At 44.4% G+C, this 16709-nt stretch overlaps 1 protein-coding gene and 1 non-coding gene across 3 annotated transcripts in view; one reads left to right on the plus strand and one right to left on the minus strand.

Annotated features, from left to right (window-relative positions):
* Positions 1–248: 248 nt before the first annotated feature.
* Trnal-caa lies at positions 249–323 on the plus strand. The gene has a single exon. It is a non-coding gene; the product is annotated as a tRNA-Leu (tRNA).
* An 8860-nt stretch (positions 324–9183) lies between these two features.
* The window catches only part of LOC124717054 (4-coumarate--CoA ligase 2-like), a 269113-nt gene continuing 261587 nt past the window's right edge, over positions 9184–16709 (minus strand). For both annotated transcript variants that reach the window (XM_047243732.1, XM_047243735.1), the window contains exon 11: positions 9184–9476. In XM_047243732.1, coding sequence (XP_047099688.1) covers positions 9369–9476 — 108 coding nt within the window. In that variant the 3' untranslated portion in view covers positions 9184–9368. The remainder of the gene's footprint in view (positions 9477–16709) is intronic.

A 16709-nucleotide genomic window follows, 5' to 3' on the forward strand; every position in this document is an offset into this window, starting at 1 on the left:
CAAACTTTCTCCATTTCTGTGCTGTAATCCAGACAAAACATTCTGTCCCAAATACTTGTAGATGATTAAACTGACTCTTTCTTCTCAAACTCAAACACTCCCAGGCTGTGGCTAAGCCATGTCTCCGCAATATCCTTTCTTTCAGGAGTGCTAGTTCTGCAGGGTTCGCAGGAGAGCTTCTGTAAAGTTTGGAAGGTAGGAGACGAGATACTGGCAGAAGTAAAGGTGTGAGGATGGGGCGTGAGTCATGCTTGGGTAGCTCAGTTGGTAGAGCACTTGCCCGCAAAAGGCAAAGGTCCCGAGTTCGAGTCTCGGTCCGGCACACAGTTTCAATCTGCCAGGAAGTTTCAACTTCATGAATACATGCATGTCAGCTGGTGGTGGCTCTATAATGGTGTGGGGGCATGTGCAGTTGGCAGTTAGAGTAATATCAGACCCCCGATACACCTGCATATGACTCTGACAGGTGACATCTACACAAGCATTCTGTCTGATTACCTGTATACATGTCCATTGTGCATACCTACTGACTTGAGCAATTCCAGCAGGACAATGTGACAGCCCACACATCCAGAATTGATACAGAGTGGCTCCAGGAACACTCTTCTGAGTTCAAACATATCCGCTGGCCACCTAACTCCCCAGACATGAATATTATTGAGTATATCTGGGATACCTTGCAACATGCTGTTCAGAAGAGATCTCAACCACCCCGTACTCTTATGGATTTATGAACAGTCTTGGAGGATTCATCGTGTCAATTCCCACCAGCATTACTTCAGACATTAGTCGCGTCCATGCCACGTCATGTTGCAAAATGTTCAAATGTGTGTGAATTCCTAAGGGACCAAACTGCTTATGTCATTGATCCCTAGACTTTCACACTACATAAACTAACTTATACTAAGAACAACACACACACCCAGGACTCGAACCTCCGGCGGGACAGGTGTCATGTTGCTTCACTTCTCCGTGTCTGCGGTGGTCCTACACGATATTAGGCAGTTACTTTTGCTGTTTACTGTGGGAACACCATAAGGAACCCATATGTTGTGGGTGTCAAGAATGAATCATCTAGAAACTTTGCAGGTAAACATATGCACCACCATTCTTGGTTAGCAATACTCTTTATAAATAGTATAAAAAAATTTTCAGTTATTATTGTCATTTTCTTCATGTAGTTTGAGTCTTACTTTTTCCAGTTTGGATATTTTTCTTGCAATTACTTCTGGCTATTGCACATTTTTACATAATAGCGTTAATTGTTGTGGTTTTTGCAGCCTGACACCGATCTTTGTCTAATTTCGACAACTATTTTCACACGATGTCTATGAATGTTCTTGCGTGAGGTTGGCGACGAATGACTTTGCACAAAGCTGAAGGACCTGTGCGAGATGTTTGTCAACAAACCTTTAGGTGGGCAGAGTAGTTCTGCCCAGAATTTCAGCAGCAGGATGTGACCTTGATAGTAATGTGGACCTCTTAGTGTGGAGTCTCGTGGATTACTGGATTTAAAACTTCTATTTGTCTGAAGGTATTTATATTTTTGTAGCACTTCGCCAGCCGGGGTGGCCGAGTGGTTCTAGGCACTCCAGTCTGGACTGCTACGGATGCAGGTTCATATCCTGCTTCAGGCGTGGATGTGTGTATTGTCCTTAGGTTAGTTAGGTTTAAGTAGTTCTAAGTTCTAGGGGACTGATGACCTCAGAAGTTAAGTCCCATAGTGCTCAGAGCCATTTGAACTCTGGTGCTTACAAAAATATTTTCTCACACTCTACCTAATGCCTAACGCCTAATTTACGCCTATTTAGAAATTATTTATGGTTTGGCGTCTAATCTCTGTGTTACAGTTCTAGTTTCTCTATGAGGTTCCAATTTGTTCCTGATATCTGAATCTAATCAGACTCCTTATGCTCGTTATGTGTGGTGTCATGGTGTGGCATGTTAGTATGTCATGCTATTAGATCATGATTTATCCGTTTCACCTTTGCAAACTCTGCATAACAATGACGGTTCCTACATCTACAAATTTCAAGTACTTCTCATTTCTCTGTCTCTTCTTTTCCTCAGACTCCTGGTCAAGCCCTGTCTGAAACATACTTGACGGTTCTTCGATATTATTCAATGATGCCTGTAAGTGATTATGTGTCATATCTCTAAATACAGCTTACAACGGTTCTTCGATATTATTCAATGATGCCTATAAGTGATTATGTGTCATATCTCTAAATACAGCTTACGTGATGAAGTCCTAAACTTTTACCTATCTCATTCTATGCTCGGTTCGTTCTGTCTATACCATTTTGTTTGAGTGGTGGAATATCGTTCAAATATGGTTCAAATGACTCTGAGCACTACGGGACTTATCTGCTGTGGTCATCAGTCCCATAGAACTTAGAACTACTTAAACCTAACTAACCTAAGGACATCACACACTTCCATCCCCGAGGCAGAATTTAAAACCTGCGACCGTAGCGGTAGCGCGGTTACAGACTGTAGCGCCTAGAACCGCTCGGGCACCCCGGTCGGCTGGAATTCCGTTCCTTAGGTCTGGAAGGCTCTTGCTCTACCACCTATGTTTGGCACTATACAGCCCTGGTTCAAAGAGAAGTGTAGTACTTTCAAAGTGACGCTGCCTTTTCCCATGTTTATCACAGCTCGTCTTTCATTCAGAAAATCCTCACCAATCATCAATTCCACCGTTAATTTAGACATAATAACGAAATTGGCTACGATCTTTTGACCTTGGCGCGAAAAAGTTAACCTTATTTGTTTATTGACATCTGCAGCATGATTTTAATATTCTTAATTTTCAAGATCGGTAATTCTTTATTAGCATTGCACTGGTCAAATAAGTTTTCCAAAATCGCGGTTAGCTCGTTTTCTCTGTCTATGACTACATTATTTGGGATTTTTGCTAATGCTCTGTTCTTCGTCATCTCCCTGCATTAAAGCATCCTCTATTGAATCATGCGCGAGTCGTTTCAAGATCTTCACCTGTGAATTCGAAGCTTCTGTCAGATATGCCTCGACCACTATCTGTCTCTCTTTTACAACTTCTTCTCCACATTTAACTTCGTCTTCCCTCAGCTCAACTACATCCGCCTCTTCTTTCTTCGTGTAAACTCCCAAAAACCGCATCTAAATGCCCTTATTCTGTCACTGTAACTTCCATCATTGTACACTTTGGGACCTGTGCCCAATTGCAGCTTATCTTCAACTTCCGTCGACAGTGCATTATCCTCTATGAGTTCGTTTTCCTTGGTCTTAAACTCAGATAACTCTGTAGTTCTACTTACGTCGTCCCCATTCCTATCTTCTGTTGTGCCTGCCTCTGGCAGTTCGTTCTCTTTGTTAGTATCTTCCCAATTAATTTCTTCCCAACAAGATGTTTTTATTTTACTGCCTTTACCTGATCCCTGCTGTCTTGTTTCCTCATGACAAAATGTTTATTTCTCTCGACGGTACGTTATCCTCTTGGAATCGGCTCTCCCTAGTTTCTGCAATAAATAACTCTGTAATGCTAATTACTTTAGCTCTTAACTCGACTTCCGTTATGCTTGCCTCTTCTTGCTTTGGTAGTCCGTTTTCCGCGAAATTTTCCCAACTAATTCGTTTCCAACTTGATGTTTGTGGTATCTTGCCTTCTTTCGGTGCCTGCGGTTCTGTTCCTTCATCTTTCATCTCTCGTGTCAAAATTTATTTCTCTCGTTACGCTGCAGGAGCTTGCCTGGATAGGTGCGCTGTTCTCCTTGGCTTGGGCGCTCTGTCGTCAATGCGAACGTTTATCAGGGTTTGGTGGCCTTATCTCCACGTCTTCTTTCGGTCCTTTCTGTCTTTGTTCGACTTGTCGATACGTGTTTCGGTGCTGGTAATCTGTCCTCCAATACCCATTGCGATTACCGTTATTCCCGCTGTAATAGTATTTGCCATTCCTGGGTGGATAACTGTTGCCATTTCTTGTCCCGTATACATAACCGTTTCTGTGTTGGAATATTGTCACTTCTCGTTGCGCTGTTATCACGCGGTTCGTAATAGCTGACATTCCTTCGTGAGGTCTCCGCCGAATTTCGAAGTCTTTCAATCCAGTTTTCACCCGGGTTTCTCTTTTTTCTTGCCTCATCTTCCGGGAATATGAATTCTAGTTCTCTCAAAATTCCTTTGAAGGATTCCACATCATTGCATCCGCGCACTAACAATGACTGTATTATAGTGGCAGCCTCATGGTACACAATTTAATCACTTCTCCATCGCTGTACGGCACAACCAAACGTTGGTTTTTCTTTGCCATTGCTTCGAAAAATGTTACAGGGCTCTTCTCTCCTGAATTCTCGAAGTATGGATTTTGCAGTAGTTCATACTTCACTCAAATGGTTCAAATGGCTCTGAGCACTATGGGACTTAACAACTGAGCTCATCAGTCCCCTAGATTTAGAACTACTTAAACCTAGCTAACCTAAGGACATCACACACATCCATGCCCGAGGCAGGATTCGAACCTGCGACCGTAGCAGCAGCAGCGCGGTTCCGGACTGAAGCGCCTAGAACAGCTCGGCCACAACGGCCGGCATACTTAATCGATTTTGCACTTCACTCGACCAACAGCTTGAGAGAAACTTACCCCTGAAATCTTTACATGATTGACATGTAGCTGCTAGTTTGCATCGTTTCTGCTACTATTCCAGACAATTGGGCGCATATAAAGTATAGTTTGTGTGCTAATGTCCAATGTTCTGGTAGTCCTACTCTGAATTGATCAGTGAAGGTTCGTGGATGCAGTGAGTTTCCTTCACGGAAATGCTGAAACTTTCTTAGAGTGAGGAAATGATCGTTGTCGTACCTCGTCATGGTACCGTACGAAATTCGAGAGTCCTCGCCGCTTCTGTTTGCGATCAGTTCACGTGCCAGCCTTTCATGTTGTGGTAAATCCATTGGATATTGCCCACTGTAACGTATTGGCTCGGTGTCTTGCCTGGCTAATCTTGTCACTTCATCATATGGTCCGAATTGTTCCGAAAAGTATACCTGAGGTACCCGACGTCTTCGTGGTGCCGTTTGCTCTTCGTAAATTTAGAAACGTACCTGTAGCATCGCAGGTGGTCAGCTATCGCGTAACTTCTTCTCTGCCTGTGATTGTATTTGTGTGAAATCTTCCTTCATTCCTTGTGAAACTTCAGGCCTTTCTGGTGTTGTTATTGAGTCGGAAGTTGTTACAGATTCAGAGCTTGTATGATCTTGATCACTTCGCTCTTGTATAGTTCGCAACAGTTCTTCTCTGAGTTTTTCGAATTGATTCTTCGTTTTCGCTTCTATTATCAAGATGCGACTCTCGTACCTCATCAGAACTGCTTTCATGCTGCGTTCTTGCAACTTTTGTGTTAGCAGAAGAGCCAACACCGTGTTACGAGTGGAGGCCGAAATGCACTCGTTTTAGCTTAAGCAGGCTGGCGTGAGGAGGGAAGAACTATACTGACGTGAGGTCTGGAACATGACAAGGAATGAGAATTCAGAAAGCGGACGTAATTAGTTTGATACTTAACTTTAATCCATTAATGATGAACGTCGCTCTTGACGGTACAAAATTCACAATATTATCTGTTCAGAATACATTCATAGTAACTGAATATGGCGCCTTGCTAGGTCGTAGCAAATGACGTAGCTGAAGGCTATGCTAAACTGTCGTCTCTGCAATTGAGAGCGTCTGTAGACAGTGAACCATCGCTAGCAAAGTCGGCTGTACAACTGGGGCGGGTGCTAGGGAGTCTCTCTAGACTAGACCTGCCGTGTGGCGGCGCTCGGTCTGCAATAACTGGTAGTGACGACACGCGGGTCCGACGTATACTAACGGACCGCGGCCGATTTAAAGGCTACCACCTAGCAAGTGTGGTGTCTGGCGGTGACACCACAGCAACACACTATCTTCAACTATTTGTCACGCAGTGCCTGCTGCTTGGAGTGTAATTGCATTAACCTGTTTGGTTATCTTTACAATTTCACCGTGACTATTGTCACGTAATGCTTTGTTCTCATCACGTAATGTTTTGAAGTCGTCAAATATTGTTTTAATTTCACCCTGAGTGTCGTCATGCAACGTTTTTATTTCTGTCTGGGTGCCATCCCGCAATGTCGGCACATCTACTTGGACCTTGTCAATATCTGTTCTTAATTGTGTGTGACCTATTATTAGATTTTCGATCACATCTCCTCAGTGTGACGTAATTGTTCTTTGATCTCTATGTTTTGTTTTCCAATTCCATGCAGTAGTTTCGTTGTTTTTGCATTCTGGTCACGTATCTGTTGCAGTTGTTTCACTGTTCCCGCACTCTGCTTACTGTGCTCATGTATCTGTTGTTGCAGGTGTTTCGTCTGCTGTTTTACCGCTCTGTTTTGTATCGATATGGTGCTCGTTAGCCCGCATCTCGTGGTCGTGCGGTAGCGTTCTCGCTTCCCACGCCCGGGTTCCCGGGTTCGATTCCCGGCGGGGTCAGGGATTTTCTCTGCCTCGTGATGGCTGGGTGTTGTGTGATGTCCTTAGGTTAGTTAGGTTTAAGTAGTTCTAAGTTCTAGGAGACTGATGACCATAGATGTTAAGTGCCATAGTGCTCAGAGCCATTTGAACCATTTTTGGTGCTCGTTAATTGCTGGAGAATTTCCGATAAATTAACGGGTCCTACTACCTCTTTTTCCAGCGCGCTTTGTTCTGCGTTTACATTCTTGTGTCTGTCTGCAACTGACTGCAGTGAACCATGCGGTGACAAAATTCAACTTGCATTGTCTGTACTCGCTCCTGAGGGAGGCCTGATTACATGCACTATGGGTTCTACGTCTTCAAGACGTTCCCCATCTTCCTGCACCTCTGCAGTATGTTGGTCGCCGCTTACTGCGCCTTCTTGCTCGGCATTTACATCGTGCACCACCCCCTGTTCTATTTCTCGCGGCGTTGTGTTGTCTGTCGTGCTGTCTTGAGGTTCCTGTACATTATCTTACTGGGTGTCAATATCAGTCCGATCAAGCTATCCTTCTGCAATTGCTAATCTCTCTGACTCCCCTCTTTGCAATTTTAACTGTCGCGCCGTACTTATGTAATCATGCGATCATACGAACTTACTCGCTTCATAAAATTATTATCTTCATCTTTCTCTACTCTTCCTAGTTCCCTTGACAGAATAACAAGACTGTACGACCGTCACTTACCAGTTGGGACAGAACCAACTTATAAACACTGCGTCAGCCATTTCTGCTCTTGCAAAAAAACTTAAAACTAACAATGGTGTTACAACTATACTATGGGGATACGGCGTACATCTCTCAGTGCATTGCACGTCTCTGTCTCCCTACTGACTTGTCAGTAGCCACTGAAATTTACCATTGGTTCATACAACACAAAAAAATAATTACGAAATTTTTAAAGGATATTTTTCTATCCTACTACTTACATATGGTCAACGACCTTACCATGGTATTTTACCATCCTGGTAGGGTCACCATTGTCTAAAATCTGTGACACTGATTCTGATCTAACTTTCTACCACAGTTGTGCAAGGATGCTCTGTGAGTGTTTTAGGAATTTGTGTTAAACCTATGGTCTGCAAGATAGGAAGATAAAAGCAGAGTTCATAAGAGTGCATCAGTATAGACAGTGATGCAATCAGTCAATGATCCCAATGTCAGTTCCACTACACTCCCTGTAAAGGAAACATTATCGTTAACAGAAATTAGTGTATGGGTTCAGGCATAACTACATGTTCTATATGTTAGCAAAAATAAAAATCTTAGATTTTCGTTATTAAGGTTTATTTTTTCTTCTAAGTATGACTTTATGACACATCAGTCATAATTGTAATGCGTACAGGATGGTAAAATAGCGATATTGGGAGTTCACAGCTGTGAAGCGAAATTCCTAACTATTTTAAGGTTTTTTAATATCAAGATGATTGATGACCGTGTCTGGGGTCGATAAAATACATACAGATTAAATACAGTTTCAGCCAGAGATAGCAATTAAGCGAAAAAGAAACAACGAAAATAACCAAATAATGGATGGGGGTCGGTAAAGAACAATCAAAAAGAAGTACATAATTAAAACAATTCAGAAACTACAGAGTATAAAGCAATCTACAGTGGCTGATAAATTCTTTTCATTAAATCGGATATCTCGCGTTTCTGCTTCAATTAAGCCCAACAATCGTGTATATGTTTGACTATAGGTCATGGACAAAACAGGAGAGAGGCAACAGCGGTTCTGAATGTCAATTGAATATCACTTGCTGGCGTAGCACGAGCGCACGTGTTTACCTTTCGACGACTGTTTATATGCCTCCGTATGAGCCCTAATTTCTCATATTTGAGCTCCTTCGTAGTCAGCTTCAAATGGCGGATCTCTAAATTTTCTCAATACTGTTCCTCGAAAAGAATGTCGCCTTCCCTCCGGGGATTATCATTTGAGTTCCTAACAACTCTGTGTTGTTCGAACCTACCAGTAACAAATCTAGCAGCCCGTCTCTGAATTACTTCGATGTCTTCCTTTACTCCAACATGGTACGGTTCCCAAACACTCGAGCACCACTCAAGAGTAGGTCGCACTACCGTTCTATATGCCGTCTCCTTTACAGATGCAGAATTCTCTCAATAAACCGAAGTCGACCATTCGCCTTTCCCACCACAATCCTCACATGCTCATTCCATTTCATATCGCTATGAACGTTGAGCTCAGGTATTTAAACGACACGACGATGTCATGCAGGGCATTACTAATGCTGTATTCGAACATGACGAGTTTGTTTTTCCTACTCATCTGTATTAATTTACGTTCTTCTACACTTAGAGCTAACTGCTATTCATCACACCAAGTATAAATTTTGTCCAAGTGATCTTGTGTAATCCAACAGTCAATCATCTTCAACACCTTACCATACACCACAGCATCATCAACAAACAACCTCAAAATACTACCCACTCTGTCCGCCAAATGATTTATGCATATAGAGAACAACAGTGGTTCTATTCACACTTCCCTGAGGCACTACGACAAAACAGTACTGTATCTTAGTTGAACATTTCACGAAGAGAACTGCAGTTGGACTGCATCCTTTTTTTAACATTAATGCATGAAAGCAATTGTTTCTTAAAAGCGATATTGTGACGAAACTGTACCTTAGTTAGTAAAATGATGATACTAAATAATTTCTTAGGAGAACTAGTGTTTATTATTTCATATTTACAAAAAATAGATAGGTGTACAGTCTGGAGTAGAGAAAAATATTGCTGTTTCCCTGCGTAGCAACCAGAAATGACGGCAACAGAATGTGGGCGTCACGGCAGCTGCTTCTTCAAATACTGGTGGTGGTGCGTGTTGGTAGGGCTGGTGATCACCTCGTCTGCTGCTTGAGCACCCGCCGCAGGATCTTGCCAGATGGGTTTTTCGGTATGGCGTCGATAAAATGCACACCACCCGCTAGCTTCTTGTAGTCCGCGACCTGAAAATCAAACGAAAGACATCGCACTGAGACGCGAGCTGTTTTCATTCCTAGGATCTGTGCTGAGATAAAGTATTCGGCACCTCATACTTTTTAGTTAGGGTGATCGGATTAGGATTTTCGCATTCCGTCTTATACTGTGCCAACATTTTACAGTTACATTTCTTACTGTATTGCTGATCAATTAAATAAAGCTCATAGTTATACATATACTTGCATATAAATGGATGTGTGTGTGTGTGTGTGTGTGTGTGTGTGTGTGTGTGTGTGTGTTAGTGAGTGAAAGAGAGAGAGAGAGAGAGAGAGAGAGAGAGAGAGAGAGAGAGAGAGAGAGAGAGAATGAGTAAGTGAAGATGTATGTGATGAGTAAATGACCAAACATATGAGTGTGTAAGTGAATGAGTTAGGAGCTGAGTGGGTGAGAGAGGATGTGTGTGAATGAATGAGTGAGTATGGATGTCACTGAGAAACTGTGTGAGTGTGCAGGAGTGGGAGTGATGATGTTAGTGAGTGAAGATATGTGCTTGTGTGTGTGTGTGTGTGTGTGTGTGTGTGTGTGTGTGTGTGTGTGTGTGTGAGAGAGAGAGAGAGAGAGAGAGAGAGAGAGAGAGAGAGAGAGAGGGGGTGGGGGAGGGGAGTGAGACTGCACGCCGCTGACCATTAAAACTGTAAAACCATTAAGGAAGCAAGCAACAAACATCAAAGACTACTACAATCGTGGATATTCAAATAATCACCATTTCAGAGCAACTGAACAAAGTAGATAAGAGTAAAGTCTTCCACATTTTAGAAATGAGGAAATACATTCGACGACAAAAAAAGGACCAAAAGCAGCACAAAGGAGTTACAGAAATTAGCTACAAATTGATATTCATACAGGTATCAACGGAAAACGTAAGATTAGCAGCCAGTGGTCGAATGTGTAACGCCGCGTTGCAGTTTTCAAAATGTTCAAATGTGTGTGAAATCTTATGGGACTTAACTTCTAAGGTTATCAGTCCCTAAGCTTACACACTACTTAACCTAAATTATGCTAAAGACAAACACACACACCCACGCCCGAGGGAGGACTCGAACCTCTGCCGGGACCAGCCGCACAGTCTATGACAGCAACGCCCTAGACCGCTTGGTTAATCCCGCGCGGTGTTGCAGTGTCAGCAGACAGCTGTTGAGAATAGTAAACAGGGGATATGTCGATACCAGGGCACAAAATCCTTGCGAATTTCATAGCATGTACTCAGTTGCTGAGTAACTATGCCTTGCATCCAGCCACCTGAGCTGTCAGAATTTGAGAGAGGATGTGTCGTTGAGCTCAAAGAAGCCGGTTGGAGTAATCGGTGAATCGCTCGACATTTGAACAGGAGCTACGCCGCTATTCGACGATGTTGGTAGGAATGGGTGTACCATGGTCGAACATAGCATCAAGAAGGAGGCGGTCGACGTAACAGAATGTGAGGACTGTTCAATCGCCAGAGAGCTACTCAGAGTCCCGGATTCATCATTGTCATCGATCCGACGTGCAACTGGTACCTGAGTGACCACTAGGATCATTAATAGGCGGCACACAAACGCGGCTAAGCTCGCCGCTTGCACTGTCTGTCATTGACGTCTGAACATCAACAAGCCGGTTTGCAGTGCTGCTGGGAACATTCGGCCTGGAATCTCGTTGACTGGAGTAGAACTGTGTTCAGTAATGGGTCCCTCTTCGAACTGAGACCCGATAACCAGCAAAGATGTGTCTGGAGGTGCCCCCGAAAGCGACAGGATATCAACATGTATGTCACCCGCGATGCAGACCGACAACCAGGCAGGAGTGATGGTTTGGGGTGACATTTCATTTTTTAGCAGGACCCACTTAGTTGTCATCCGCGACTCCCTTACAGCACAATGGTACGGCCGCTATACTCTATACCCTTCATGGCAAGCCATGGGATTCATTTCAACACGATAATGTCCGTCCACACATGGCTAGAATTTCTGCTTCTTGTCTTAGTGCTTGCGAAACACTACCTTGACCGGCTAGGTTGTCGGATCTCTCCGCAGTTGAGAACATTTGCAGCATTATGCGCAGGACTATCTAACCCGCCAGTTTGGCAGAATTTGGCACGATATCCCCAGGAAGCGATCCAACAACTCTATCAGTCAATGCCAAGCTGAATAACTGCTTATCTAAGCCTAGAGATGGACACCACATTATTGACTTGCTGAATTTGTGAAGCCCTTACTCTTGAATAGCTCATGAAATTTTTCTGAAATTGTAATCATTCGTTTGTCTGTACATGTACGTCACATCTACCGAGTTGTCTGCATACCTACAGGCACGTCACATACCTTGAGTTACAAAATGGGTTTGTTTATAGCTAGCGAAGAATCCACAGCGTTACAGCGTATTGAGCACTGAGGACTGTGGCTGTTTCCCTTGTGTCAACAAAAACAAGGCGTAGGAGTGGCACCGCATCGGCTTCTCAGCCGAGTCACGGTTCTGCGTACGTGATCTAGATGGAAATTTCAGTGGATGGATGATGATGATGTTTGGTTTGTAGGATGATCAACTACGCGGTGATCAGCGCCCGTACAAAGTCCCAATCTTTACACAATCCAATCTTATTAGACCCTGTCACGAATGATGATGATGATTCAGTGGATGGAGGTTCCAATGAGAAAGTATGTGGTCAAATTGCATTATCCATTGCCATAGGGTCAGCAGCTCGTGGAATTGTGGTTCGCATTGCTGACTTTCGATCACTGGAACCCACATTCAATTACCAGCCGAATTGGGGATACTCTCTGCTCGGGATTGGGTGTGTGTGCTGCCCTCATCATCATTTCATCATCATCATCATCGATTCGTAAGTCGTCGAAGTGGTGTCAAATAAAAAGTTCTGCACCAGCCGGCAGAACTCCACAGAAGGGGACTCCTGGCCAAAAGTGCAATACGCACATTTCGTTGTCATATGATCCCAGCGCCTGGTGCTGGACCATACGCGAGCATATGACCCCTGTAACCCATCATGCACATACTACTTTCTCCAAAGACACGCAAGATAAGGTATGCTGTGGCTGAAATGCCAATTGAATGGGGCCCATATTTCAAATATAAGAATTGTACCTCCCAGACTGGTTGAAGCTTGCATGTGCCACTTTGGCATAATGTAGTGAGTCAGACATCTGAGGACATGAATGTAGTGTCCGTTTACTTACTCTTTGATTGCAAAGCTGTACCCTCAGCACGCGAGGTGATGCCCACCGTATTTTTCGAACGTCCTGGGTCCGATTCTTATCGAATTCCCTGAGCACGGAAAAATCGTTAAGAATAACGTTTGCTTTGAGACTCAGCAGCCTACACAAGTCCATCAAGAGCAAACGACCTGGGCTGCTCACGGAGGGAGTGATTCTGATCCACGACAATGCGCGTCCTCATGTCTCCGAGGTACACAGAGAGTAATGGCGAAGTTAAATTGAGAGCAGCTTGTGTATCCACCCTACAGCCCAAACATGTCACCCTGCGACTTGGTCAGCTAAAAAAAAACACATCTCAAAGGGAAGCGCCTTAACTTGGAAGACGAAGCGAAGGACACAGTGAATGATTCGCTTCTGTCACAACCACTGGAATTCTGGGAACAGGGAATCCTTTGGCTCGGGTAACAGTGGCATAGTTGTGCGTAGGCTTCTGATTACTTTTGACTAAAGGCTACAATTATACCCACAGTGTTGTTTAGTACTTTTTCTTTTGAACGCCCGTCATACATATGTAAGTTACTAAGACAATGTTTCGTACTGCAATCAGTAGGGATCGTAACCACACACTGGCAATTATCTCGCGGACACAGCTTGTTTCTTGATCTTTGTTTACTGGAAAGCTGTTGTGTTTGTCAACGTCAAACGTGTCAGGTTTTATTTTTAAACTGTGATTGCTGTGGCCGCCCACTTCAGACGTCGTAGCGCCTACTGCTTCGGCATCCCGCTTCACGGCCAACCAACACGGGATGCCTGCATCACAGGGCGTATATTCACCAGGGAAACCTACAGGGTGATCAAAAAGTCAGTATAAATTTGAAAACTTATAAACCAAATAATGTAGATAGAGGGGTAAAAATTGACATACATGCTTGGATTTTATTAGAACAGAAAAAAATAAAGTTCACAAAATGTCCGACATATGGCACAGGACAGCAAAACTGCTACCGTGACAGGTGAGAGGTACGCCGATATGTTACAGAATCGCATCATCCCCAGCCTGGCTGATAAACACCTGCTGGAATGTACGATGTTTATGCAGGATGGCGCTCCACCCCATATTGCTACATGCGTGAAAGATCTCTTGCGCGCGTAGTTTGGTGATGATCGTGTGTTCAGCCGCCACTTTCGTCATGCTTCACCTCCCAGATCCCCAGACCTTAGTACGTGCGATTATTGGATTTGGGGTTACCTGAAGTCGCAAGTGTATCGTGATCGACCGACATGTCTAGGGATGCTGAAAGACTACATCCGACGCCAATGCCTCACCATAACTCCGGACATGCTTTACAGTGCTGTTCACAACATTATTCCTCAGCTACAGCTATTATTGAGGAATGATGGTGGACATACTGGTCATTTCCTGTAAAGAACATCATCTTTGCTTTGTCATACTTTGTTATGCTAATTATTGCTATTCTGATCAGATGAAGCGCCATCTGTCAGACATTTTTGAACTTTTCTATTTTTTTGGTTCTAATAAAACCCCATGTCATTCCAAGCATGTGTGTCAATTTGTACCTCTCTATCTACATTATTCTGTGATTTATTCAGTTTTCAAATTTATACTGATTTTTTGATCACCCAGAATGTCGTCTGTTTGCCAACACAAATATTTACCAGCGGCAACAACACAGCACCGGGTCTCCATCAACGGCCGCCAGGGACCGCTTACCGTTCGCAGAGCCTGCAGAACAGCTTCACCAGAGGTCGCAGCTAACCCAGGAACGCGATCGGAAATAGTTCCGGCAGATACGTCCGCCAAACGGGCTTTACAGGATGGCGAACTGCCGGAAAAGGGCAGTTCGACGCACCGCTTGAAAGTATACAAGTTGCCACTCCGGCAGCCATGGCCAGACGGCTCTTCTAGCTGGTCGCTTTCTTGCAGATGAACTTGGTAAAGTCGACGAACATCTTAACGTTGTAGAATTGTTTGATAGTGATCTCTCCCCGTGAAGAGTCGGGTCTTTTCTATTATTATTTGCTATTTTATATTGGTGGCGATCCACAGCTGGGATCGAACCTGTTGTTCTTTTTGAGATTGTGTAAGTGTTTCGTTTTGGTGAGTCCAATAAATTGTGTTTCCCGCATTTCTATTCTGCTAGCGCAGATACTTCGGTGATCTCTCCTGTATCTATGATAACAGAATTTATATAATTTTTATGGATAAATAAATAACTAATCTCGTTTGGATAACTGCTCGGTGCAAATATTTTCCTCCGACGCTGTTTCAGTGACGTTTCCGTTTCTGCTGGTGCCGTCATCAGTAACCAAATCCAGATCCTCCCTACGAAAAGCGTGAACTAACTCAGAGGATACTTATTTTTAAGATATAAATGCATTTATTGTGCTAGATTATTATTAGCGTCATGGCATTTAGGCGAATAAGTTGCAACTGCACTTCACAGCAACATAACGTTTCACCAGAGCTCACTGTTGATAAATAAACAGTGTACTGACACAGATTTCGCTCCCTAGCCTGCCGAAGCGCCATCCTCCTCTCCTTCCGCACTGCATCATCGACAATGACATCCGAACAGTGTGGTTACATCGCCGACAACGTGGTAGCATCGCCGACAATGGCATCCGAACGATTCCAGGAAGCAGTGTTTATTCCGTCTCCTACAGTGCTCTTGTTTATAACAGTGTGTTCTACATCTACATCTACATCTATACTACACAAGCCACCCAACGGTGTGTGGCGGAGTGCACTTTACGTGCTACTGTCATTACCGCCCTTTCATGTTCCAGTCGCGTATGGTTCGCGGGAAGAACGACTGCCGGAAAGCCTCCGTGTGCGCTCGAGTTTCTCTAATTTTACATTCGTGATCTCCTCGGGAGGTGTAAGTAGGGGGAAGCAAAATATTCGATACCTCATCCAGTAACGCACCCTCTCGAAACCTGGACAGCAAGCTACACCGCGATGCAGAGCGCCTCTCTTGCAGAGTCTGCCACTTAAGTTTGCTAAACATTTCCGTAACGTTATCACGCTTACCAAATAACCCTGTGACGAAACGCGCCGCTCTTCTTTGGGTCTTCTCTATCTCCTCCGTCAACCCGATCTGGTACGGATCCCACACTGATGAGCAATACTCAAGTATAGGACGAACGAGTGTTTTGTAAGCCACCACCTTTGTTGATGGACTACATTTTCTAAGGGCTCTCCCAATGAATCTCAACCTGGTACCCGCCTTACCAACAATTAATTTTATATGATCATTCCACTTGTATTCCACGGCACTTGTGGCGTATTCGTTCGTCCAGTACTTTTGTGATGTTAATGTTACTATTGTCTTGCCCTCCCGGTTGGCCGTGCGGTCTAGCGCACGGCTTTCTGGGCGGAAAGGAGCGCTTGGTCCTGGGCACGAATCCGCCCGGCGGATTTGTGTCGAGGTCCGTTGAACCGGCCAGTCTGTGGATGGTTTTGGGCGGTTTTCCACCTGCCTCGGCGAATGCGGGCTCCCTTATTCCGCCTCAGTTACACTATGTCGGCGATTGCTGCACATTCTCCACGTACGCGTACACCACCATTACTCTACCACGCAAACATAGGGTTTACACTCGTCTGGTGTGAGTCGTTCCTTGGGGAGGGGGGGGGGGGGGTCCACCGGGGGCCGAACCCAGGGTTCGGTGTGGGGCGGCGGAGGGGCGAAGTGGACTGCGGTAGTCGTCGTGGGGTTGTGGACCACTGCGGCTGTGGCGGGGACGGAGCCTCTCCGTCGTTTCTAGGTCCCCGGTTAACATACAATACAGTACAATACAATTGTCTTCACAACGACGAACGACATGGTCCTACCAGGGGGAAAAGGAAATGCAACTAACGTCTGGGAGGGGAGTTCAAAAATGGCTCTGAGCACTATGGGACTCAACTGCTGTGGTCATAAGTCCCCTAGAACTTAGAACTACTTAAACCTAACTAACCTAAGGACAGCACACAACACCCAGCCATCACGAGGCAGAGAAAATCCCTGACCCCGCCGGGAATCGAACCCGGGA

Source organism: Schistocerca piceifrons, chromosome 9 (assembly GCF_021461385.2).
Source record: "Schistocerca piceifrons isolate TAMUIC-IGC-003096 chromosome 9, iqSchPice1.1, whole genome shotgun sequence".
Classification (NCBI taxonomy): domain Eukaryota; kingdom Metazoa; phylum Arthropoda; class Insecta; order Orthoptera; family Acrididae; genus Schistocerca; species Schistocerca piceifrons.